Genomic DNA, 27,832 nt, shown 5'->3' with positions numbered 1-27,832 from the left:
TTTTACTAAAACACTTAAACAAAAATATTAAAAATAACAAGAAAGCAATATATACAAGGATAGTCATGGGACTTCCTCCCAAGTGAGCTTGTTTAAAGTCACTAAGCTTGACTCTCACAATGTTTATGTAGAGAAGATATTGAGAAGAGGAACTGAGAAGTCCTCATCCTCACTTGCTGAATCCTCAAAGTCTGAATCATACTCCGCATTCTCTCTAGATAGCTGGAGTGTAGGGTATTCATTGGATCTTTCCTCAAAGTAAGCCTCCTTTTCATCAGTGGTATAATCCTCTTCTCCCAAATCAGGTTCCTCAAAATATTTCTCAATCTCAGGACCGGGGTAACCCTTAATCATCTCCTTAAGCTTCAAGATAGCATAATTCAATTCTTCCATCTTGAGGTCCAACTTTTCAATGGTTACCCCTTGAGCTCCATACTGTTTTCTGAGTTCCATAAGCTCTCTAGCAATAGGACCAACATCAAAATAGTTCCTCTCAGTCTCAACCTCTGAGCTAGGTTCCCCTTCTATCATAAGAGGCTCTTGGTCTCTCCTAGGTGGCGAGTCGAAATGGAGTTTGGAATATAATTTTCCAACCCACTCAACAACTCAACTTCTAAATTTTCTTCTTCATTGAAGAAAAGCTGCCCTTCTATGGTGGGCTTCTTCATCTTCTTAGCAATATCAAAATTCATATGGAGATTCTTACCAAGGTTCAAATCGATCTTACCCATTTGTACGTCGATAAGAGCGCACGCAGTTGCTAGAAATGGTCTCCCAAGGATGAGAGGGTCTTTTGGTTCCTCATCCATCTTTAGAACCACAAAGTCGGTTGGAATCTCGACTGATCCAATCTTTACCGGTAAGTCTTATAGCATCCCATGAGGCACTCTCACTGATCTATCAGCTAGAATAAGATGAATGCTGGTAGGCTTGAACTTATTAAATCCCAATCTCTTTGCAAAAGACAAAGACATCAAACTAACCGAAGCTCCCAAATCACAAAGACTATTGTTGAACACTAAGGGTGCTAGTGAACAAGGTAGAGTGAAGGAACCTGGATCACCTAGCTTCTTTGGTATCACCTTCTTTTGTATGATAGCACTGCACTCAAAACTCAATTCAACTATTTGCTGAGCTTCTTGGGGTCTTTCCATAATCATTTCCTTGGGAGTATCAACCAAGGGTACTTTCTCTTCTAACTCTTTGATACACTTGATGAACATCATCTTGTGTTTCTGGAAGATCATTTCATCAATCTGTGCAATCCTTTCTGGAAATGCTGGTTTAGGTACATAGGGAGATGGAATATGGATTGGGTTGCTAGGGTCATGTGCTCGTTCGACAAGCCGAGCAAAGAAGTCGAGTTCAATTTCCTGTCTTGATCTTGGTCTCAAAACCTCCCCTTCTTGAATCCCACTGTCCTCAGTGGCAGAAGTATTAACTGTGGAGATAGCATGGGCATACTCCTTTGGATTTTGAACAGCTTTTCCAGGAAGTTGTCCAAGGTGCTTAGGAGCTGAAGTAGAAGCAATGTGTCCCTCCATGCTCTTGACTCTAGTGTTAAGTGCATCAATCTTTATGTTCAAGTCGTTATAAGAGCAATCAATCCTAGTGGTGAGCTCAGCTAGCTTCTTATCCATGGTCATGGAACATGAAGCATGTCCTTGCACAAGTTGTTGAGGTAGAGTCTTCATCTCTGAGTCTTGTGCTGAAGGTTGTTGTGGTTGCTGGGTGAAGCCTGGAGGTCCAAAGTTCTGCTTTTGGTTGTAGCCTTGGTTGTAGGGTACAAAGGGTTTAGCTTGAGTCGGTTGGTTCTGTGGGGGGTAGACTTGATCTTGTGGGTTTGCCACATTGTTACTTCTGTAAGAGAGATTAGGATGAGGTGGTTTGTAGTTGTTGAATCCCTTGTTGTAGCCACCTTGATTCTGTAGGTAGCTCACCTCCTCAATAGTAAGATTTTCCCCATCTTGGAGTTGTGTAAGCTCTTCTTCTGTAATGTAGTAGACATTTCTCTGTTGAGCAAGCACCAATTTGTCAATCCTATCATTAAGAGTTTTGATCTCCTTCTTGTGCTTGTCCTCAGAATCGCTACTGCCTCTGTTAGTGCGATCATAGTCCTCATTGTAATTCCGATGAGATTGTGCTAGGTTTTCAACAAGTTCCCAACCTTCAGCTACATCCTTGTTGAGGATGTTACCATTGGAAGCTGTATCCAAGAGCATCCGAATCTTGGGCAAGCACCTCAGTATAGAGTACTGAGGAGGGAGGCTTTCTTGAAACCGTGGTGCGGGCATTGGGTGGTGTAGCCCTTGAAGCGCTCCCATGCTTCAGAGAATGATTCTGAATTCTTCTGATTGAATCCTGAAATCTCACTCCTTAATCTAGCCTTTCTTGAGTTAGAGAAGAACTTGGCTAGGAAAGCCTTCTTGCAATCATCCCAAGTGTCTATAGATTTAACAGGCAAAGTCTTTTCCCAAAGATGAGCTTTATCTCCAAGTGAGAAAGGGAATAACCTGAGCTTGAAGCTTTCCTCACTAACTCCATTAATCTTGGTGAGACTACAGAGTCTATCAAAGTTATCAAGATGATCCAATGGGTCCTCCATTGGTAGTCCATGAAACTTGTTGCCTTGAATCATGGAGATAAGATCACTCTTGATCTTGAAGTTGTTGTTCTGAATAGGAGGTGGGACAATACCAGCTCTCTGATGGTGGTTTCTAGGTGCATCACCAGCACCAATGTTGCTCTGGCAACTCATTAGCATTTGTCTCATTAGCCATTACTACCGGGTTTGAAGTGGCTTGTTGTTCTCTAAGTTCACGCTGAACCCTGTTGATGTCGTCTCTATACCACAGGAGATTGCTAGAACCTTGAGAACGAGTTTGCATACGTTTTGATCTTACTCGGTTGATGTACTCGATGTGCTAGTCGAGTATGAGTACCTGCAAGACAAAAACAAGCAAATGAAGAACCAAGTGAGTAACCAGAAAGAAAGAAATAGAACTTGATCTTAATAACTCAGAAATCCTAAATGTAACAAGAAAAACACCCAAATGGCAACGGTACCAAATTGATACAAGGGTTTTTCGGTGTGTCAATTCCCTAAATGCATCTTATGTCATTGCAGCATTTAAGGTGTCAATCCAAATGGGTGTAATTGCTATCAATCAGGATGTGATCAGAGAATACTAATTCAAACCAAAAAGATGCCACGCGAAGAAATGAAGCTATGCTCGAGATCTACGCACGGGATAAGGTCGAGTGGTGCATCAGAAGTTTCGGCACTGCAACAATTACAACAGAATGTGCAGGAGGAGCCATTTTTGAAGATTTGTGTTGTACTCGGCCTTTATACTCGACCTGCGTGTCGAGTAAGTGAAGAAAATATGAATATTGAAGATTTGCACCAGCTCGACCAAACCACTCGACCTTAGGTCGAGTGGGACCAAACCGCCTCTCTATTTTGTCGTCTAGCGAATTAGAACAACCTAGTATTTGCTATAAATAGACCCCTTCCCTTTACCTAATGGATATTCCTCTTTTATTCCTTTTGTTCTAGCCTCTTTTGTGAAAACCCTAAATATGTTCCTTTAATTTCCTGTTGAATCTTTAAGTTTTTACAATAATTTTTTTCTACAAAGTTGTTTATCTTGCTTAGATCTATTGCATACTAAGTTTATAATGATTTTTGGGTTTTATGATTTTCTGGGTTTTGTATGATGTTCTTCACTATTCATGAGTAGTGTTCTTCCGAGTTCTTGAGGATGGGTTAGGTTTAGGTGGATTCCTCTGTTCTTTAGCTAGCTAAGTTTATAAATACATGATTCCCTTCTGTTTTAGGAGTTCTTAATGCTATTTTCTTTCTGATCAATTGAAAATTGATTTCAGACTTTCTCCACCTAATAAGTGTTTGATGAAATGTCTGAACCAACTAATTTCAGAGATTTGTAGATTCTAACCCAAGACATTGGATGTTTAGACTGCTTATTGACTTTAATAGATTGGTGTTTAAAGCCAGCTTTACTATGTTTCATCAATGAAAATTGAGATTAGGAAGTGGTAGAGTTATGAGAATCATTGTCACGAAAGTGGATTGATTTGGTTCAGAATCTATTATCTAGGGATAGCTTGATTGAGTTTGTTAGTTAGCTAAATGGATTGAGGAGTCTATTAGAACCAATTACCCCATTCTTAAGAGCTCTGTTGCGCTTAGATTTATTGAGTTTCGTGTTATTTACTCTTCTGCTCGTTCAGTTTAGTTTATCTGATCGCTCTGCTTTGTTATTCTGCTCGACTTTGTTACTCGACCTGTTTACTCTCTGCATGTTCATACTCGGTCGAGCATCTTTACTTTCCTCTACTTAGTTCATTTTTTAAGTTTATGCATTGAGAGTTCTTGGTGTGTAGTTTACTTCTTGCTTTTATCACTCATGTTCTTTAATTTCTGCTTAGTATAGTTAGTTTCTTTCATGATCACTTAGGTTGTTAGATAACTCACCTCATCTAGACTTGGCTTGACTTAGTACATGCTGATTGCATCTTGATTGATAGCAAACTCACCTAATTGGATTAACACCCTAAATACTACAATGACATGATAGTGTTAGGGAATTGATCATCTGGATTTAAACACATGTGAAAAATCCTACTATCAATCCCCGACAACGTCGCCAAATTGATACAAGGGTTTTCGGTGTGTTAATTCCCTAAATGCATCTTATGTCATTGCATCATTTAAGGTGTCAATCCAAATGGGTGTAATTGCTATCAATCAAGATGTGATCAGAGAATACTAAGTTAAGCCAAGAGTGAATAGGTTTGGTGTGTTTCTACTAAACCTAAGCAACAGGTTAACATGCAAATCAAATTCAGAAACAGAACTATACTAAGCAGAAAATAAAGAACTCAAATAGCAAGAGCAGAAAGTAAACTAATCACTAAGTCAAGCACTCGGTCGAGCAAACAACTAAACAGGTCGAGTACAATACTAAAAACACCAATTTTGCACGAGACGAACAGAGTACTAAAAACACGAGTTTTGCACAATAAAACGAAACAGAGCTCTTAAGAATGGGGTAATTGGTCTTAGTGGACTCCTCAATCCATTAGCTAACTAACAAACTCAATCAAGCTATCCCTAGACAATAGATTCAAAACCAAATCAATCCACTTTCGTGACAATGACTCTCATAACTTTATCACTTCCTAATCTCAATTTTCATTGATGAAACTTAACAAAGCAGGCTTTAAACCCCAATCTATTAAAGTCAATAAGCAGTCTAAACATCCAAGGTCTTGGGCTAGAATCTACAAATCTCTGAAATTAGTTGGTTCAGACATTTCATCAAGCACTGGTTAGGTGGAGAAAGTTTGAAATCAATTTTCAATTGATCAGAAAGAAAATAGCATTAAGAACTCCTAAAACAGTAGGGAATTATGCATTTATAAACTTATCTAGCTAAAGAACAGAGGAATCCACCTAAACCTAACTCATCCTCAAGAAATCTGAAAAGACTACTCAAGAACAATGAAGAACATCATAGAACAAAACCCAGAAAATTCATAAAACTCATAAATCATTATAAACTTAGAAAATGATAGATCTTAATAAGATAAACAAGTTTGCAGAAGAAATCAAATCCAAATTCTCAACACAACAACCAGAAAATGCAAAAGAAATATAAGAACCCTAATATCCAGTAGATAAAAGCAAAGATATTTTGGGCAAAAACATAAGAGGTCTGTTTATAGGCAATCCTAGGATACCCTAATTGGAAAAGACAAAATGGGAATGTCGGCGCTGCATCACTCGGGTCTTGGCCGAGTAGAAAAGTCGAGTGGCTTCCTCTTGGTCACATCACTCGGGTCTAGGCCGAGTGGCTTGGTCGAGAAGCTTCCCTTCTTCCTCAAGTGCATCACTCGGGTCTAAGCCGAGTGTCTTGGCCGAGTAACGTCTTTGCTTCTCCCTTGTGTGCTCCACTCGATCTCCAGCCGAGTAAGAAAGCCGAGTATACTCCAAGTCCTTCCTTTGATCCCACGAAATCGAGTTTGTCTATCCCTTGTGCTAGAAACCTCCAAGTCGAGTCCAAAAGTACCTGATTCACCTGTAAAACACTCCAAATGCAAGTATGCAATGCAATGCAATGCAAAATGTGCAAAGGAAAGAAAAGAGACTAAGAATGCATGAAAAGAGACATGAAACTAAGCTAAATGCATGAAAAACAAGGGCTTAAAAAGGTTAAAATCTAGTGTTATCATTGGAGGACTCTCCTCCGTCGCGATTCCCTTCTTCTTCTTTCTCTTCTTCTTCACTCTCTTCTTATTCACTCTCTTCTTCGTCATCCTTCTCAGAAATTTCTTCCTCATTCTTGTTAGACTTCTCTTGTTCCACTGACTCTAAAACCGGACTTATGGTCAGGATTGGTTCTTCAACTCCTCCTCTCTCAATTGCTGGATTTTGCTTCGTCGATGATGGCTAGGGATGTCAAATGGGCTGTCCATTACAACCCCATTTTTTGGACATTGTTGGTCTAAGCCCAAATAGGACCAGACCCAAATTACACCAAATTCAAAAAGAACCATAGTAAATTGGGCTGTCCATGAGTCCAAAATAATACATGGATATCATGAATACATTTATTCAAAACTTCATACTTAAGTTTTAATTGTTTAACACAATGACACGTGACATAATTTCAATACTTCATAAGTTCAATATTAAGAACTTTTTAAAAACATAAGTTGAATACTTCATAAGTTCAATATTAAAAATCATGGACTGTCGATGTCCATTTTATTATGGTCAGCTTTTGGACAAGCCCAACATAAACCCTTCAGTTTTATTTTCTTCTGATTAATTTACATGATTGTTGTGTATAGGAATCAGCAGCATTTAGAAGTATACATGTAGTTATAATGTCATCTGAGAACGTTCCTACAAGAATCTCCAGGTAAGAGCTCTGTTTATTTAACATTAATATGAGTCTTATTGATTTTTTAATTGGCAAGTGGGTATTATTTGATTCTTTGGTTTGAATAAGTCTTTGAACTATGCACAAACTTGTGGTGGTTTCTTCCAACAGATGTTTGGAAAAAGGAGCTGAAGAGTTTTTCTTGAAACCAGTAAAGTTAGTTGATCATACCAAGTTGAAACCTCATATGATGAAAACAAAGTTAAAGAAAGAAAGTGAGAAACCAGTTGCCATAGAAGAGATTGTGGTTTCTAAACCGGAGATAGAAGAAGAGTCATTAGTGATTGACATTTTGCCTCTCCACCAAGAAGTTGAATCGGAACAACTTGAACCAATGTTGAGTAGTAATAAGAGAAAAGCAATGGAAGAAGTGATATCTACGGATCGACCACGTCCTAAATACAATGATATCACAACCTCGGTCTGACCTTTTACTTTCATTTTTGATTCTCTACACAAGTTTTTATAGGTTCTTTGTAGGAATGCTTCTTCTGATAAATGCAGGGTTGCTATAGAGAATTAAGATGGGGAGATATATGTAGATGATGATGGTAATGTTTTTTACTTGCTATTGGTTCATTATGTGAAAAGTAAATTCCCAATTTTGTTTATGTTTCTTTTTCAAGAGTAAATAAAACAATCTACTGAGTTTTCTTATGGTTTGTTTGAGTTCTTGATTTGTGTTTATGAGATATTGGCTTGAGAGTAGTACCGTCAACAAACATATTGATCCAGATAAAACCGGATAGAAAACCACAAATAACCATCTAAAACATGTGAATTGAGTGACCCAAACGTACCGGTTTATCCCGATTTAAAAAAGACATCAGGGCTTATATCTAGCATTTGTGACCCATTAAGAATGAACATCACCTAGTTTACATGGTTCAACTCGAAAACCAAAAATTAGGTTTGATTCTTTTTTTTTTCTTTCACAAAAGCTGAGATTATTTCTCGGAAAATCATCATCTCATTAATCAGCAGGTGGAGTCAACACGATTATTAAAAAGCACATGGTTTTAAGACCTCAATGACAACCCTAATGGTGGCTCCTTCGTCATTGTCAGCTCCTCCGTCGTTGCATTTGTTCCTCCATCGATTGCTTCGTTGCCAGCTCCTCTGTCGTTGCTTTTGTTCCTCCATCAATTGGATTCGTTACTACTCATCTCTTCCTCTTTAACCAAGTTTTCTTCTTTAAAGGTGGCATGGGGGTCAGTTGCAGTTAGGGTTGGAAGTAGGAGAACAATAAGATTCTGAGAAAAGAGATTAGGGTTATTGGATGTTGAGAAGGAGAAGAGAACGCACGGGGAGAGAGAGAGAGAGAGAGAGAGAGAGAGAGAGAGAGAGAGAGAGAGAGAGAGAGAGAGAGAGAGAGAGAGAGAGAGAGAGAGAGAGAGAGAGAGAGAGAGAGAGAGAGAGAGAGAGAGAGAGAGAGAGAGAGAGAGAGAGAGAGAGAGAGAGAGAGAGAGAGAGAGAGAGAGAGAGAGTTTGAGAAATCGAAAAGATTCAAAAATTGAAGAGAAAAATGTTGAAACTTGGAATATCTAAAGAAATATCCGTTTGGGAGAGATGGGTCGGGTGTGGATCGAATAGAAATTAGATTTCGGTTGGGGTATACAAGTAAAATATATAGTTTTCGAATTAAGGATTTCAAATACTCATGTGCAAAAGAGAGTGGTAATGGCTACAATGGGACTACAAAATTTTATAAGGATTTCAAAATTTTAGATGATGATTTTGCAGAAGTAATGGAAGGGACAGAGGTTATTGATAAGTGTGCATTTTACTCGTTTTGAATATCCCTTTGTCATCACTTTATCATATTATCACCACTGCTTTATACCATTTCTCATCATTTGTCATCACTTTGCATGTTTAGGACAGTTTTGCATGCATATTGCATAGTTGTGTTGTTTTCAGGTGATTTGGAGCTGCTGATGAGCTAATTGGAAGAAGTGTACCTGATCAAATCACCATACTCGACCACGAGCTCGAGTACCGTCATCCTAGCATTCTTGAAGTACTCGGTCATGACCTCCGTAGCTAGTCCCTCGACCGCAACACTCTGGTTCACCACTCGACCCCCTGGTCGAGTAGAAAGCATCATCGCTTTAGATTCTTCTCGATTCCGCACTCAACCAGACATTCGAGCATGAGAAAGAGAAGAAGACTCCGACTTGTCACTCGACCCACTACTCGACCACCTGGGTCGAGTACCGTTCTTAATCCGTCCCAATACGATGTCGTTTTGAGTATTAGGATTTCGGAATATTTCGCTATAAGTAGCATGTACTTTACATTTCCGAGAACAAGTTTTTATTCCGTAGACAGTTTAAGTTCTTGACATTTTGGAATCCGGATTTCTCTTAATCTATTGAGTATTTGCTTTTCATTGCGTTTACTAAGTTGTGATCATCCTGTTATCATCTTGCAATTACTTTGTTGCTATCATGTTTTCATTATTGTCATCGTTTATGTTTTCTGCAATGATGTTTGAGTAGTGACTAGGTTTCTAAGGACGGGTTAGAGTAGTTTAGAATCCCCAGTATACTAGATGGTTGAGTTGGATTTATAGATCCCTTCTGGATTAGTTGTTCTTAATGCCTATTGCTTTCAGATAAACTGGAATTTGAGCCTAGACATTTCCGTACCCAAAAGGTGTTCGATGAAATATATGAACCACTAATTCCAGAGATTTGTGGCTTTGTACCAAGGTATTGGTTACAGGGAGCGTTTTGGCTTTAACTTGTTGATTTGTAATGCCTGTTAGGTTAGTTCTCGTCAATGGTGATTGAGTCTTAGACTAGCTTAACTTGAGGATCTCTGTTGCGGTGGCACTTAGATTTGGTTATCGAACTTGTTGTCTAGGATAGTTTATTGAGCATGTCAATCACCTGTAAACTGAGGAAACGAAACTACTCAATTACCCCATCCTCGGGAATTCCTCATCTAATTGATTTCATTGTTTACTCTACTATTGTTTACTACATCTTGTTGGCTATTGTTTGGGTTTTGCATTTTTCGCCTGTTATCACTGTGATACTCGACCACGCAGTTGTCTGGCAACAGACTGTGCAGTCGAGTATCTTTACCACTGTCTTTACTGTTTACTCGACCTGTCACTCGTCCACACCATGTAGTTGATAACAAGCTGTGTTGGTCGAGTGTTTACTGTTTTTCTTGAATTTCTGTTTCCTGCATGTTCACCTAGAACTGTTTGAAACTAAAAACCTGCTATTGCTTGGCTTGACTCTATGAACTCTGATTGCATCTAGATTGTTAGCATCACACCCATTTGGATTGAAAACCTTCATTACTACAATGACATGATAGTGATTTAGGATAATTGACTAAAAACCTATTATCAATTTGGCGCCGTTGCCAATTGAGTGTTTGTTTGTTACATTTAAGATTTCAGATTTGCGTAGATCAAATTCTTTTTCAATTTTCATTTCCCGGTACTAACTGTGTGTTTTTCTTGTTGTCTTCATGATCCAGGTACCACTCTGCTGCTGTATGCAAACTCGATCAACCGGCAACCAGAACCTCCTTTACAACGATAACATCGACCACATAGCTCTCGAACTAAGAAAAAGGAGAAACATGGTCAACCTTGTACCCCAACAACCACTAAAAATGGCTGATGAACAAAATCAACAAAATGGCCCTACAAACATTGGTGCCAGAGATACACCACGAGATCACCGTCAGAGGAAAGGAATTGCACCTCCTGCAATCCAGAATAACAACTTCGAGATTAAGAGTTGTCTCATCTCGATGTTTCAGAGGAACAAGTTCCATGGTCTGCCTATGGAAGACCCACTCGACCACTTAGAGGAATTTGATAGACTCAAAAATGAGATCTCTGGTTTTTCACAGAAGACTGGTGAAAGCTTCTGTGAAGCATTGGAGCGTTTCATGGGTTACATTAACCAATGTCCTCATCATGACTTCAAGAAAGCCTCTCTGCTCAGCACTCTATACAGAGGTGTTCTACCACGGATAAAAATGCTTCTAGATACCGCCAGCAATGGAAATTTCCAGAATAAAGATGTTGAAGAAGGCTGGAAATTGGTTGAGAACCTAGCTCAGTCAGATGAAAATTACAACGAGAACTAAGACAGGACCATCAGAAGAACAGCTGACTCGGATGACATACATAAGAAGGAGATTAAAGCGCTGAATGACAAGCTGGACAAGATTCTTCTTAGCCAGTAGAAGCATGTGCACTTCCTTGTTGATGACGAGCAGTATCAAGTCCAAGATGGGGAGGGGAACCAGTTAGAAGAAGTTAAATACATCAACAATCAAGGTGGCTACAAAGGGTACAACAACTTCAAGACTAATAACCCAAACCTCTCCTACCGCAGCACCAATGTTGCTAATCTACAGGATCAGGTGTATCCTCCACATCATCAACAACAAGGTCAGAACAAACCTTTTGTTCCCTACAACCAAGGTTTCGATCCAATGCAGCAATTTCGGGGGAACTACCAGCAGCAAACACCACCTGGGTTTGCACCTCAGCAACACAAAGGTCCTGCTGCTCCCAACGCTGATATGAAACAAATGCTACAACATCTACTCCAAGGACAAGCATCTGGCTCCATGGAAGGTGGACTGTAGCTACAATGATCTAAATGTCAAGGTGGAGACACTGAATTCCAAAGTCACATACCTGGAGGGAGTTTTTGCATCTACTTCCGCTCAGAAACAGTCAAGCCAACTTCCAGGAAAATCAATTTAGAATCCAAAAGAATATGCACATGCTCATCCTATTATTGAACCTAATGAAGGAAACCCCTTCCGCAAGTTAACCTAGACGACCGTACGGACGAAGAGAAGCCCATCCGTACAACATCACAATGAGAGAAGCCCACATAAACTCTTCTTCACCTTAAGCTCTTCTAGAAGACCTAGAAGACTCCTCATGTAGCCGTTGAAGCTTAAGCGCCCACGTCAAAAGAAGATCACATGTGTTTAAAGCAAACCAAACGTTAGGTCATGTCTCTTTCTTTAGTACGATAGTGATTTGTCTACACGATGTGGTCTTGTATAGAGTGCGACGTGTTTAGCATATTCTTAGGAGATCTTTACTTACCTAATGTCCATATATAGCTTGTATCGTATGTATGTTTTTAATCAAGAAATAGAGAAAATCTCTTTTCTCACAATCTCTCTTCTATTTCCGCAATACTATCTCTTCCTTATGTTCATTTCTCACTCTCAACCCTCTTAATCAAGAGTCCCATTCTCGCAACCTAAAGCTCCATATTCTTACATGGTATCAGAGCCATAAAGCTCCATATACTCATTCTACTCTACATCATTCTTATTCTTCTTCCTCTTCAATAAAACGAGTCCTTTTACTCTTCGGTTAAAAGCTTTATCCTCCGGTCCGTTCAGATCTAAACCATGGAGAACACTAAAGCTTTGTTTGTTCCGGTTACACTCAAAGGAGTGAACTACCTTCTGTGGGCAAGAACCACGAAGACAACCTTGTGCAGCCGAGGACTTTGGGCTCACATCTTAACGAGTGAAGCACCATCCGAGGCGACCATAAGAGAAGGCATGGAGATAGTTCATGTCGGTGAAGAAAAATGGTTCCAAGAGGACCAATCAGTCTTAGCTCTACTCCAAAACTCGCTTGAGGCTTCCCTTCTTGAAGCTTACTCATATTGTGAGACCGCCAAGGAGCTATGGGAAACTCTCTTCAATGTGTTTGGAAACCAGTCCAACTTAAGTCGAGTGTTCGAAGTAAAGAAAGCCATCAACGATCTTTCTCAAGGAGACATGGAGTTCACTCAACACTTTGGAAAGTTTAGGTCTCTTTGGGCTGAACTTGAGATGTTGAGACCTAACACTCTAGATCCAAAGGTCCTAATCGAAAGGAGAGAACAAGATAAAGTGTTTGGTCTTCTCCTTACTTTGAGCTCTACCTACAATGATCTCATCAAACACCTCCTTCGAGCTGACAAGCTCCCAAATCTTGAGGAAGTATGCTCTCAAATCCAAAAGGAACAAGGTTCACTCGGGTTATTTGGGAACAAAGGAGAGCTAGCTTGAGTCAATCTAAGTGATCTCGCTACAGCTAACCGAGGGAATTACAAGTATGACAACAACAAAAAGGCTCTATGGTGTGAACATTGCAAGAGAAGCGGTCACACAAAGGAGAAATGTTGGACACTTCACCCTCACCTAAGACCCGGAAGGAGAGAACCAAGAGCGAATCAAGTAACCGGAGAGAACTTTGGAACTCAAGAGCAATCCGGAACATCAAACCAACACTTGGGAGGTAATGGGGCAGCAATGGCAGCTTCCTCTGACCTAGTGAGGCGTTCCGACCTCAAAGCTCTCATTAAGGCTCTAAAGGAGTCCTCCGGTAAATCTTATCATGCCCTTAGCTCTTTAAAGCCTCTTATTATTGACTCGGGAGCTTCTCATCATATGATTAGTGATTCGAAGTTAATAAGTAATATTGAACCGGCTTTAGGAAATGTAGTAATCGCTAATGGTGATAGAATTCCGGTTAAAGGAGTAGGTGATCTAGATTTGTTTGATAAAAGCTCTAAAGCTTTCTATATGCCTACATTCACCTCTAACTTACTATCCGTTAAGAAAGCTACAACCGATTTAAATTGTTATGCTATCTTTGGTCCTAATGAGGTTCATTTTCAGGATATTGAGACTAGTAGAGTGCTTGGTCAAGGAGTTACAAAGGATGGACTTTATGTTCTTGAAGACACAAAGCCATCCGTTCCCTTATCTTCTCATTTTAGTTCCATTCTTGGTAATGCGAATAGTGAAAGTTGGCATGCTAGACTAGGTCATCCTCACTCTCGCGCTTTAAAACTTTTGTTGCCAAGTACTTCTTTTAAAAATGATGAATGTGAAGCATGTATTCTTGGTAAACATTGCAAATCCGTGTTTCCCAAATCTAGCACTATCTATGAGAAATGTTTTGATCTTATTCACTCGGATGTGTGGACATCACCTTGCTTATCTAGAGAAAATCATAAGTATTTTGTAACCTTCATTGATGAAAAATCGAAGTTCACTTGGTTTACGTTATTACCTTCTAAAGATAGAGTCCTAGAAGCTTTTACTAACTTTCAAACTTATGTGACTAATCATTATGATGCTAAGATAAAAATCTTAAGGTCAGATAACAGAGGGGAATACACAAGTCATGCCTTTAAACAACATCTAAACAAACATGGAATAATCCATCAAACAAGCTGCCCATACACACCACAACAAAATGGAGTAGCTGAAAGAAAGAATAGGCACCTTATGGAGGTCAGACGAGTCATGATGTTCCATACAAATGTTCCAAAACATTTTTGGATTGATGGGGTGGTCTCAGCGTGTTACTTAATCAACCAAACACCAACTAAGATCTTACTAGACTCTTCTCCCTTTGAAGTGCTTAATAAAGTTAAACCGTTTATCAATCACTTACGAGTATTTGGGTGTGTGTGCTTTGTTCTTATTTCAGGAGAACAAAGGAACAAGCTACAACCAAAAAGTACAAAAGGCATGTTCATTGGTTACTCTATTAATCAAAAGGGGTATAAATGTTATGTACTAGAAACAAGAAAAGTTCTTATCTCTAGAGATGTGAAGTTTCTCGAGTCTAAAAGCTACTATGATAAGAAGAATTGGGAAGATATTCAAGATCTTACTGACTCTCCCTCGGATAGAGCTACAAATCTCCGGATCATCCTTGAAAGACTTGGTGTAAGTAATATTCAGACTCAAACAACACCAAGAACCTCAAATCCGGAGACTATCACACAACCAGAGAACATGGAAGAAGAAGAAGAAGAAGAAGAAGAAGAAGAAGAAAAACAAGGAAAAGAACAAGAACTAATTACTCTTGAAGAAACGGAGAGTTCTAAGGTTCAAGAGAAGGATACAAGCTTACTTAACGATGACAATGGTCATACTAATAACCAAGAAGAAGACTCTAACTCTCGAGAAGAACCGAGAATACCAAGAAGAAGTGAACATCTTAAAGACAAGAGAGTCTACTACAACAACCAAGTCTACTTTGACAATGTCGTGGAACACCCAATTCAAGTTGTGTGCACCCTAGCTCATCTACCCGAAGAACATCAAGTCTTTTTTGGAAAAGTAGACCAACATTGGATCCCTCAAACTTATGAAGAAGCTATAACTCATCAAGTATGGAGGGACGCTATTGCAGCCGAGAAACAAGCAATGGAGAACAACCATACATGGGATGAAGATGAGCTTCCTAGAGGTAAGAAAGTTGTCACCTCGAAGTGGGTCTTCGCCATTAAATATAAGAGTGACGGGGAGATTGAAAGATACAAGGCAAGACTTGTGGCAAGAGGATTTACTCAAACGTATGGGGAGGACTATCTAGATACGTTTGCTCCGGTCGCAAAGTTACATACAGTCCGAGTAGTACTCTCCTTGACGACCAATCTCGAGTGGGATCTTTGGCAAATGGATGTTAAAAATGCGTTTCTTCAAGGAGAACTCGAAGAAAAAGTGTACATGAAGCCACCACCGGGTCTAGAAGACATTAATGCTCCCAATAAAGTCTTTAAGCTTAAGAAAGCCATCTACGGTTTAAAGCAATCTCCGAGAGCGTGGTACCACAAACTCAGCACCACATTGATGGGAAGAGGGTTCAAAAGGTCTGAAGCCGATAACACTCTCTTCACTTTACCAAGCCAAAAAGGTATAGTAGTCATTCTCGTATATGTAGATGATATTATCATCTCCGGGAATGACAAGGTAGGTATTCAAGATACAAAAACTTTTCTTAAAAGTGTTTTTGATATTAAAGACCTTGGTGAGTTAAAATATTTCCTTGGGATAGAAGTTTGTAGATCAAAGGAAGGTCTCTTCTTATCCCAAAGGAAATATACACTTGATCTTCTTGCCCAAGTAGGTAAACTCGGGGTAAAACCGGCCAAGACTCCACTAGAGGACGATTACAAGGCCAAACGAAAGGGGGAGCATGATAACAAACCATTTGAAGATGCTACGAGATATAGAAGACTTGTTGGTAAACTTATCTACTTAACCATAACCTGACCTGGCATTTGTTTTGTTGTTAATGTAGTAACTCAACACATGCAAGCTCCCACAATACATCATTGGAACATGGTGAATCGCATTCTCAAATATCTCAAAGGAGCTCCGGGTCAAGGCATTTGGATGGGATGCAATAGAAACACGGAGATTGTTGGATATTGTGATGCGGATTATGCCTGACATCAACAAGATAGGCGATCTACAACGGGCTATTGCACCTTCATTGGAGGAAACCTAGTAACATGAAGAAGCAAGAAACAAAAAGTAGTGTCTCTCTCAAGTGTTGAAGCCGAATATAGAGCCATGAGAAAGCTCACTACTGAACTCATGTGGTTGAAAGCTCTCCTTAAAGACTTTGGCACTGATACACCAAACCCCATTCCAATGCATTGCGACAATCAAGCTGCGATTCACATTGCCTCCAACTCGGTGTTTCACGAGAGAACAAAGCACATTGAAGTAGATTGCCACAAAGTACGAGAACAAGTACAACTCGGAGTGATCCTACCACATTACACTGAGGGTGAGGAACAATTAGCCGACGTCTTCACCAAAGGAGCGAGCACCAAGGTGTGTGAATATATTCACAACAAACTTGGCCTAGTTGATCTAACCCGGCCATGATCCTCTTATCAAATATCCCATACTCTTTTTCCCTTGTGTGTAGTTTTATCCCAAGAGGTTTTTCTACACTAAGGTTTTTAATGAGGTGGTTGAATTTGGTTCCAAGCTTAATCTCGACTCATCTCCGGTTAAGCTTGAGGGGGAGTATTGAACCTAATGAAGGAAACCCCTTCCGCAAGTTAACCTAGACGACCGTACGGACGAAGAGAAGCCCATCCGTACAACATGACAATGAGAGAAGCCCATATAAACTCTTCTTCACCTTAAGCTCTTCTAGAAGACCTAGAAGACTCCTCATGTAGCCGTTGAAGCTTAAGCGCCCAAGTCAAAAGAAGATCACATGTGTTTAAAGCAAACCGAATGTTAGGTCATGTCTCTTTCTTTAGTACGATAGTGACTTGTCTACACGATGTGGACTTGTATAGAGTGCGACGTGTTTAGCATATTCTTAGGAGATCTTTACTTACCTAATGTCCATATATAGCTTGTATCGTATGTATGTTTTTAATCAAGAAATAGAGAAAATATCTTTTCTCACAATCTCTCTTCTATTTCCGCAATACTATCTCTTCCTTATGTTCATTTCTCACTCTCAACCCTCTTAATCAAGAGTCCCATTCTCGCAACCTAAAGCTCCATATTCTTACAGCTATCACCATGCGCAGTAGAAAAGCACTTCCAACAAAAGAGGAACCTAAGACAGTCACTTAGGATAGTGTATATCAAGATAGGGAGGAATTCATTCTCAGTAAAGATCAAGCTGACAAACAACTTGAGCAGCCACTCGACCATGTTACTCGACCACCATTCCTAGTAACATCACCAACAGCTCCGAAACCAGTTGATGTCAGGAACAAAGAAAAGTCTTTGTTCCTCCCCCTTACAAACCCCAGCTTCCATTTCCTGGCTGTCATAAGAAAGCATTGGCAAATAAGTATAGAGCTATGTTTGCCAAGAACATCAAGGAGGTTGAGTTGCAGATACCTCCTGTTGACGGTCTAGCACTAATCCCGGATTCCCACAAGTTTCTGAAAGACTTGATCGTGGAGAGAACTCAAGAAGTGCAAGGAATGGTAGTATTGAGTTACGAATGAAGTGCTATTATACAGAAGAAGATCATTCCCAACAAGCTTAGTGATCCTGGTTCATTCACTTTACCATGCTCTTTAAGTCCATTGGCTTTCAACAGATGCCTATGTGATTTATGAGCATCACTCAGTCCCATGCCACTCTCCGTTGCCAAAAGATTGGGGTTCACTAAATACAAATCTTGCCACATATCCCTTATCATAGCTGACATGTCAGTAAGGATCCCTCAAGGTTTACTTGAAAACCTACCAATCAGGATTGGAGCTGTAGAGATACCAACTAACTTTGTAGTCCTGGAGATGGATGAAGAGCCCAAAGACCCTTTGATTTTGGGAAGACCTTTCTTAGCAATTACAGGAGCTATGATTGATGTCAAGATAGGGAAGATTGATCTAAACCTTGGCAAAGATTTTGGGATAACCTTTGACGTCAAAGATGCAATGAAGAAGCCTACCATAGAAGGGAAACTCTTTTGGATCGAAGAAATGGATCAGTTAGCTGACGAGTTACTAGAAGAGCTTAAGATCACCTTAATAGTGCTTTGACCAAAAATGGTGAACACGGTTTCTGCATCTGGAGACTTTGTGCTACTAGAAGTTGTTAGACTCACATAAAGCGATGGAAGAGTTAGAACCCTTTGAGGAATTGAATGGGGCAACAACAGAGGTGATGACGATGAGTGAAGAAAGGTCAACACAGGTTCAACCTGCTCACTCGAGGACATACTCGACCAATCACTCGATCGCAACCGTCAGCGACACTGTGGAGCTGATCATTCCAGCTTCAAATGACTGGTCTGAACTCAAGGCACCCAAGGTTAATCTCAAACCACTTCCTAAAGGTCTGAGGTACACATTCCTTGGTTCAAACTCTACTTACCATGTGATCATTAATACTGAGTTAAATGATGATGAAGTTAACCTGCTATTGTCTGAACTTAGAAAGTATAGTAGAGCAATTGGTTATTCATTATCTGACATTAAGGGAATTTTACCTAATTTATGTAATCATAGGATCCATGTTGGAAACGTATCATATTCTAGCATTGAACCACAGAGGAGGTTAAATCCTAACTTGAAAGAAGTAGTGAAAAAAGAAATTTTGAAACTGGTTGATGCTGGTGTCAAATACCCTATCTCTGAAAGTACTTGGATTTCTCTAGTGCATTGCGTCCCTAAAAAAGGTGGAATGACTGTTGTTAAAAATGAAAAGAATGAATTGATCTAGACTAGAACTATAACTTGGCATAGGATGTGTATTGATTATAGAAAGCTAAATGTTGCATCTAGGAAAGATCATTTTCCTTTACCATTCATTGATCAAATGCTTGAACGCTTAGCTAATCACCCATATTATTGCTTTTTTGATGAATATAGTGGTTTCTTCCAAATACCAATTCACCCTAATGATCAAGAGAAAACCACTTTCACATGTCCTTATGGAACTTTTGCCTATAAGAGATGGCATTTGGTTTATGCAATGCTCCTGCAACGTTTCAGAGGTGTATGACCTCTATATTTTCGGATTTAATCGAGGAGATAGTGGAGGTCTTCATGGACGATTTCTCGGCTATAGCCCTTCCTTCTCCTCATGTTTGTTGAATCTTGGCAGAGTATTGACCAGGTGCAAAGAGACTAATCTTGTTCTCAATTGGGAAAAGTGTCATTTCATGGTGAAGGAAGGCATAGTGTTGGGTCACAAGATATCAAAGAAGGGTATAGAGGTTGACAAGGGAAAAATCAAAGTGATTATGCAATTGCAGCCACCAAAAACTGTCAAAGACATTAGAAGTTTCCTTGGTCATGCTGGGTTCTACAGGAGGTTTATTAAGGATTTCTCTAAGATAGCCAGACCATTAACTAGACTATTATGCAAGGAGACCGAGTTCGAATTCGATGAGGACTGCCTCAAATCCTTTCACACCATCAAGGAAGCTTTGGTATCTGCTCCTGTTGTTCGAGCTCCTAATTGGGACTATCCATTCGAGATTATGTGCGATGCATCGGATTATGCCGTAGGAGCTATACTAGGCCAGAGAATAGGCAAGAAGCTTCACGTCATATATTACGCCAGCCGACGTTGGATGAAGCTCAATGAAGATATGCAATAACTAAGAAGGAGCTTCTAGCTGTTATATTCGCATTTGAGAAGTTCAGAAGGTATTTGGTTGGATCCAAGGTCACGGTCTATACAGACCATGCAGCTTTGAGGCATCTATATGCAAAGATGGTGCATCTTACCATCTTTCAAGGATGAGAATTGAAGAACCTTTTCCGATAGACGACTCAATGCGAGAAGAGCAACTCATGGTTGTAGAATTCTTTGGTGGGAGTTACAGCGGGAAAAAGTTCCACCAACTGAATGTTGTTGAGGAAAAATCTCCATGGTATGTTGATCACGTCAATTATTTGGCATGCGGAGTAGAGTCTCCAACTTGACCAGTTATGAAAGGAAGAAGTTTTTCAAGGATATACACCATTACTACTGGGATGAGCCTTACCTTTACATTATCTGTAAAGATAAGATCTATAGGAGATGCGTCTCAGAAGATGAAGTAGAAGGTATCATGCTACATTGCCACGGCTCCGCATATGGTGGCCACTTCGGGACATTCAAGACAGTGTCAAAGATTCTGCAAACAGGCTTTTGGTGGTCAACAATGTTTAAGGACGCTCAAAAGTTTGTCTTAAAATGTGATTCATGCCAGAGGAAGGGCAACATCAGTAGGAGGAATGAGATGCCTCAAAAACCAATCTTGTAAGTGGAGATCTTTAATGTATGGGGAATCAATAATATGGGTTCATTCCCATCTTCATACGGTAACAAGTATATACTGGTCGCCGTAGATTATGTATCAAAGTGGGTCGAAGCTATTGTCAGTCCTACTAACGATGCAAAAGTTGTGTTGAAGCTGTTCAAGACCATAATCTTCACGAGATTTGGAGTTCACATGGTAGTAATCAGTGATGGTAGAAAACATTTCATCAACAAAGCTTTTGAGAACCTCTTGAAGAAGCATGGAGTAAAGCACAAGGTCGCCACTTCTTATCATCCACAGACAAGTGGGCAGGTTGAGATCTCCAACAGGGAGATAAAAGCAATTCTGGAAAAAACTGTTGGGGTTACAAGAAAAGACTTGTCTGCAAAGCTCGATGACGCATTGTGGGCTTACAAGACCGCCTTCAAGACCGCCTTCAAGACCCCCATTGGTACAACACCATTCAATCTTCTCTATGCAAAATCAGGTCACCTGCCTATTGAGCTCGAGTTCAAAGCTATGTGGGCGGTTAAACTCATGAACTTCGACATAAAAACCGCTGAGGAGGAGCGGTTGATCCAACTCAATGACCTTGATGAGATTCGTTTAGAAGCTTATGAGAGCTCTAAAAACTACAAGGGGAAAAGTAAACTTTTCCATTACAAGAAGATCATCACCAAGGATTTCTAGGTTGGTGATCAGGTGCTGCTATTCAACTCTCGCTTGAAACTCTTTACAGGAAAGCTTAAGTCTAGATTGTTTGGTCCCTTCTGTGTCACTGAAATCCGTCCTTATGGAGCAGTCACTCTAGCTGTTAAGAGTGGAGATTTCACAGTAAATGGTCAAAGGCTCAAGAAATACTTAGAAGATCAAATCCTTCCAAAGGTGACTTCTGTTCATCTCCAGGAACCTCTTGATGATTAAAGGAGTAAGGTAGTCAAACTAACGACTTAAAACAAGCTCACTTGGGAAGAAGTCCCATGCCTTTCTCTGTATATATTTTTGTTTTCCTTGTTATTTTTGATGCATTTTACTAGTGTTTTCAGGAGATAACTGCAAATGTTTAAGTGTAATGGATTCAACCTCAAAGAGTCACTCGACCACATGCTGTAGAGATCGAGTGTTTCAGTTGGAGCTTCAACATGTCACTCGATCACACTAACCACATGCTGATGAGGAAATGTGGTCGAGTAAGTTTGATAACTGAGCCTTCATACTCGACCAAGTACTCGACCAACATAAGAAATGTGGAGACCACCGGTGGAAATCGAGTATAATGTTGTTTCGATCAAACGATTAAACATTATACTCGACCAAAAGAAATTTACAAAGGATTTTAGGATTACTGAGGTTTATCCAGTCAACAGGGAACAGAGCTTAAAGACAAGTCAACAGAGGGTGGACCACACGCGTTTTCTCCTTGAGGATAAGATGGAGAGAGAATTACAAATTCATTCTCCACCACACCTTTTGAAATTGCTTTCCTCATCTCCAAACACTAAAAGTTACCTCCCATCTCTCTTCATCTTCCACCACCGACACTCCAATCTCTCTCCTTCACCACAAAACGCCATCTCTCTCTCATCCAAAGATACTCGACCTTGACGTCCAAAGATACTCGACCACTGCTACGCCTCCGCAATCGAGTTCACCGTCTCATTCACCATTAAGTAGAATAAGTTTAGCCGCCGAAACCTCAAGAATCACTCGATTTCATCCAGTAGACTCGACCGCCTCACCACTTTTAGCAAGTTCACCATCTCCGTTATTCGGTTTCAACCACTGTACTCGACCTCTGCACCGTCGTCGAGCTCTCCGTCGAGTAACTGCAGTCTAACTCTATCTGCAAGTCCGTTCATCACCTCGAAGCCGACGAAACCTCAAGAACACACTCGACCATCAATTCAAGGTTTCAGGTCTGTTAATTCCGGTTCACTGAAGAGATACTCGATCCTCGGTGCTTTCGTCGAGAAAAACCACTCGATCTCACAAGGTTTACTCGACCACTGCTCTCTGCTACTCGATTCACATCGTGAAAGATATCTTAAGTAACAAGAGTTACCATACTCGACTGAGTACCAGGTTTACTCGACCACACTGGTCCATTTCGTTGCCTTTTAAGAACAATTCCAGTTTTGTGGTTTTCTCTAAGACTAACCTATTAACGTTTGAAATTTGAATTCTAAATATTTTTCAGGACTATCATGAGCAATTACAATGATGGTTCGTCAATGGATCTTGACTATCACATGGATGAGGCTGAGTCTTCGTCTTCAAGATCGGAAAGAATATAAAGAGAATATGAAAATTTCAGGAGAAGAGTTGAGATAGCTCGAGGGAAGAGAGGAGTGATAGAGAGGTATGAGCTGATAGACGAAGAGTTGGAGGTCGAGTATATGCCTGAACATTCTCACAGAGCCACAAAACTTCTGCACAAGCCTGATGTATTCCCAGCTGAGGAGTATATCAGGCTCTTCAAGCTGAATGAGTCCTGCAGCACAAGATATCCATGCTCGACTACGCTGGCACAGCTTGGATTACTGGAGGATGTTCAGCACATGTACCAGAGTTGTCACCTGGACACTCTGATGGTTTACCCATATGTAGCCTATGAGGAATAAACGATTCAGTTCCTCTCCACACTACAAGTGGAGCTTTACCAAGTTATGACCTCTGATGATTTGGAAAGTGAAGGATTGAGATTCTTGAGATTCTTTGTGTAAGGTCAGGATTGTATGATATCAATCAAGCGCTTGGAATGATTGTTTGGTTTCGCCAGTGGAACGGAAACTAAGTCCAAGTTTGACAGAGAATAATTGAAGGATTTATGGATCACCATTGGCAGCTCTGTACCGCTGAATTCTACTAGATCTAAGAGCAATCAGAAACGCAATCCTATCATCAGGTACTTCCAGCGTTCTGTAGCCAATGTCCTCTACTCCCGAGAGATAACATGAACTGTCACCAATTCTGATATGGAGATGATCGCTATGGCTCTCAAAGGCACTCTCCGCCAAACCAAGAAAAATATGTCTCTCCAAGGAGAAACCAATGACACACCTCTCTCTATACTTCTTCTGATCTACCTGTGTGGATACAATAGCTGGGGTGTCACCAATAACCACAAGAGAGCACGAGACACTCTTTGCATAGGAGGGGTTGTGACATCGATTCTGATCGCTTATGGAGTCCCAATCACATCTGATGGACTTGAGCCACGAGCAATGGATCTCGAGCATCTGCGCCACTGCGAAATCCTTGAATTTGAAATGATCGGCAACATGCATTGTTTCAAGTTTGAGCACTCTACAGACAAGAAAGCTAACATCCTTCTCCCCAGTCCTGAGGTCACACGCATAATTGAGGGAGATAACCGTGGTGCTGGCCGCAGCAGAAGAAGGGAGATTGAGTATACTCATGGCGGTGTTGGCCGCCATAGAGGCAATGAGGTTGAGTACCCACATGCTGGAGCTTAGATAGAACATGTCGACTCTTCAATGGCCTGGGAGCAATCACATGCAGCCATTGACGACCAACTCGTTCATTCTTCGACTGAGGTAAGCGTCTCGCTTCACCATTGTACTATACCATCTCTTGTTTATACTTTGTTTTTGTGATGTGTTTTTTCCTGAGTACTCTCTTCCAAATTTGGTCACACAGAGGATTGTGTGATTTAAGTTTGGGGGAGGGCTCAGGAAGTGTGTGTTGCATTGTATATACTCTTGAATCTGCATTCATCTAAGGCGTAGAAAAACCAAAATGTTTTTGAAAAAATTCAGAAAAAGATTTCACAAAAACAGAGTGTTCATGTAGTTGCATTACATTTAGGATCGAGTCTAGAGTGTTTCATTTAGGCTTGTTGTATATGCATAGGGGATAATGAGGAGGTAACCTTGTAAGCATGATGATTCACTAAATGAGTTATTAGTTCTCTGATGCATTTGAATGACTTTGAAGTAAAACCGCACCATGTTCTATAGAAACCACTCGTTGCATGTCATGACACCTTTTCCTGTCAATTTGAACTTGAATCTGACTTATAATTATCATGTTTGCATCGGTTTTGAACTCATGGATAGAATACATATTTGGATTTTTTTTCATTTATTCACAACTCTTGCTTATCCAAGTAGCTGCTTCTTTTATTGGAGTAGTTCCTCCACCATTAATCAACCCTTCTTTCAAGCCATGTTATTGGTGAGAGCATGTGAGACCTATTTTCAGGATTGAGCTTGGTATAACGTGTTAGGTTTGAGCCGAAAAGAGTAGTACCCCGTGTAGTTCTAATCCGCGTTTTCGGACTTGGTAGGACTAGATGGGAACTTATTTGGGGATTGAGATTGAGTATGAAAAGAAAAAGAAAGAAAACGGGTTAAAATCTTTAGGAGAAGGAAGCTGAAAATCATATTGAGGTCTAGTGAATGTTTGGGAAGCATAGAATTGATAAGATATACTCTAGAAAAAATGGCAGCAAAAACAGAAAAAAAAAAGAAAAAAAATCATAGAGCCATTAGAGTTTAAGAAAAACTCAATTCACTAGACTAGACTCATAGAGTTTACGAAAAGCTTCTCCTTAAGATCAAGGGGCAAAGAAATGAAAGAAAATGAGTTGATCCAAGAAAAAAAATTGAAATATGCCTTTAGTGGAAAATGGTAGACTTAGGATCATCATTGGGTTTAGAGATAGGACCATCCACTTGTTATTCATGGTTTATGTCATTGGGTAGATGAGGTGCTATTCTTGTATTAATAGGTTGGCACTTACCTTTAGCATTCTTCTAAAGCTCAGTCTTTTTTATTGATAGTCTCTTGTTATTAAAGTCTGAACCACCTTAAAGGGACCATCTTTGTCTCATAACCCGTCTTTAGCCAAGTGAGTTCACTAGCGATGCATATCTTGATTCATGTTCCTGAACTTAATGAATGTTAAAGGGATTGGTTGATCTTGACGTATTGTGCAACTGAGAGTAATGATTTACCTGAAGAGTTTAAATCACTAGGTTGTAGATGAATCTTCAAAACAAAAACAAAAACCGATAGCTCTGTTGATAAGTACAAGGCTAGATTTGTGGTACAAAGATTCCGGCAAAAAGAAGGTCTGGATTTCTTTGACACCTATTCTCCTGTTTCGAGGATAACGTCAATCAGAATGCTAATCGGAATAGCAGCGTTAAGAGACCTGGAAATCCATCAAATGGATGTAAAATAGCTTTTCTATATGGAGATTTAGAAGAATAAATTTACAGTAAAACCTCTATAAATTAATAATGTTGGGACTGTAAAATTTTATTAATTTAGAGAGGTATTAATTTATCGATAAATTAATATTTATTAATTTATAGAGAAATTTTCCTAATATAGTAACTTTTGAAAAATTTCTATAAGATTTCTTTCATTATAGAAAAATGTTTTCTAGAACGAGTTACAAGTAAAACATAATAATAATGTTTAGAAAACAACACCAAAATTTTTGATACAGTAAAATATAAAAAATATAGTCAAACAAAGAACAAATATGAATTTAAGCAAATTATTATAAATATATTTAAAGAATGTTTTACATATATATAATAAATAAAATTATACAATTATTAATTTATGATATTGATGGGACCATATATTTACATAGGACTTTCAGAAAAATTATAATCTTATTAATTTATCGATTTGTATTACTTTTTACACTGATCCTAACTCGGGACATTTATTAATTTATAGAGGTTATTAATTTATAGAGTAATAATTTATAGAGGTTCTATTGTATATGAAACAACCCGAAAGGTTTGTAGTCCCAGGACAAGAACACAATGTCTATAAACTTGTGAAGTCACTATATGAACTAAAACAACCTCCTAAACAGTGGCATGAAAAATTTGACAGTGTAATGATGTCAAATGGTTTCAGCATTAATGAATGCGACAAGTGCATTGACGTTAAAAGTACTCGTAATGCATATGTTTTATTATGTCTATATGTAGATGACATGCTCATCCTCGGTAGCACTGAAGATATAATTCAACAAACCAAAAATATGCTTCATAGTCAATTTGACATGAAAGATATGGGTTTAGCAGATGTTATTCTAGGGATTAAAATCACAAGAACTACTGAAGGAATAACTCTGTCTTAAGCACATTATGCTGAAAAGATATTAAAGCGGTTTAAAAACTACTCAAAAGGAACTGCAAAAACTCCTGTAGATTGTCAACTTCACTTGAGAAATAGTTCGGATGAAGCTGTATCACAGATTGAGTATGCAAGGGTTATCGGAAGTCTTATGTACCTAACAAATTGTACAAGACCCGATTTAGCGCATGCAGTAAATGTATTAAGTCGCTACACCAGTAATCCAGGTCATACATACTGGAAAGGCATAACAAGAGTGTTAAATTATTTAGAAATAATTCTTAAGATAGAACACACTTGTATGTTTATTCCTAGAATAGAACAGATCTTTTTTTTATTACTCAGATGTTTTCAGTAATTGTGTAATTACAATTAACACCCCTAATTAGTTTTAATTAATTATTATAATTTAATTCGTTTTTAACTAAAACTTAAATGAAAAAACAGTGATTATACATGTCATCATTCCATGTCATTAACATAATCCACGTCATTAATCATCACAAAACGCACAAACGTTTCAGTTTCTTACTGTTCATCGGCGAAAAAAAAAAAAACTGTCTCTTTCTTTCTCTCTCGACGGGGAACGAACTCTTACGCCGGAGTCTAATTTCTGGTTTCGCGAAGTCACTTCCGACATCTGGAGTCGCATTTCTTGTTTCTGGCTAAGTTCCGGTAAGTATGATTCCAAACTTTATTTCGAATTTTCCGACAAGACTCTGACATCTAAGTTCAATCGCAAGTGATTCCCGTCACTGAAATCGTTATTTGATGCTTAACGATGGTTTTTAAAGCTCGGTTTTAACGTCGTCGTTGATTGACATATGGTGGCCGATTTCTTAGATCTATTTGATTTGACGGCTGAGTTACTGTTTGTTTGCCGACTGATTTATGATTTATCAATTCATCTGTGTCTGAGTTTGTTTTATGCTGTGACTGAGTTATGGTTTAACCTTACATTGATGACTGAGTTTCTGTTATATGACGGCTGAGTTTGTTTATGTTATGGCTGAGTTTCTGTTTTGATATAGCTGAGTCTGGTTTATGTTTTAACTAAGCTGTTGTTATGTTATGGTTTGACTAAGTTTTTGTTAAGATATGGCTGAGTTAGATTTATCTTATGGCTGAGTTATGTTATGTGTGGCTGAGATAGGTTTATGTTATGACGGAGTTATGTTATCTATGGCTGAGT

General features: G+C 39.3%; 1 protein-coding gene and 5 pseudogenes across 6 annotated transcripts; 5 read left to right on the top strand and 1 right to left on the bottom strand.

Annotated features, from left to right (window-relative positions):
- Window positions 1-123: 123 nt before the first annotated feature.
- AT2G07450 lies at window positions 124-2,888 on the bottom strand (annotated as a pseudogene; the record flags this gene model as incomplete). The annotated part of the gene is made up of 1 exon: window positions 124-2,888.
- Window positions 2,889-6,468: 3,580 nt separating this feature from the next.
- AT2G07440 (two-component responsive regulator-related / response regulator protein-like protein) lies at window positions 6,469-7,398 on the top strand (the record flags this gene model as incomplete). The annotated part of the gene is made up of 3 exons (NM_126713.1): window positions 6,469-6,492; window positions 6,880-6,950; window positions 7,083-7,398. 3 exons carry the CDS (start codon window positions 6,469-6,471, stop codon window positions 7,396-7,398), a joined length of 411 nt encoding a protein of 136 aa, NP_178754.1.
- Window positions 7,399-10,487: 3,089 nt separating this feature from the next.
- Window positions 10,488-11,751, top strand: AT2G07430 (annotated as a pseudogene; the record flags this gene model as incomplete). The annotated part of the gene is made up of 1 exon: window positions 10,488-11,751.
- A 635-nt stretch (window positions 11,752-12,386) lies between these two features.
- AT2G07420 lies at window positions 12,387-16,751 on the top strand (annotated as a pseudogene; the record flags this gene model as incomplete). The annotated part of the gene is made up of 1 exon: window positions 12,387-16,751.
- Window positions 16,752-17,316: 565 nt separating this feature from the next.
- Window positions 17,317-21,609, top strand: AT2G07410 (annotated as a pseudogene; the record flags this gene model as incomplete). Its single annotated transcript has 1 exon — window positions 17,317-21,609.
- Window positions 21,610-22,851: 1,242 nt separating this feature from the next.
- On the top strand, window positions 22,852-27,486 carry AT2G07400 (annotated as a pseudogene; the record flags this gene model as incomplete). The annotated part of the gene is made up of 1 exon: window positions 22,852-27,486.
- Window positions 27,487-27,832: the final 346 nt, after the last annotated feature.

The sequence above is a fragment of the Arabidopsis thaliana genome, chromosome 2 (genome assembly GCF_000001735.4).
Source record: "Arabidopsis thaliana chromosome 2, partial sequence".
Taxonomy (NCBI): Eukaryota; Viridiplantae; Streptophyta; class Magnoliopsida; order Brassicales; family Brassicaceae; genus Arabidopsis; species Arabidopsis thaliana.
Note: the sequence above shows the minus strand (reverse complement) of the source record. Positions and strands in the feature narration are given on the sequence as shown.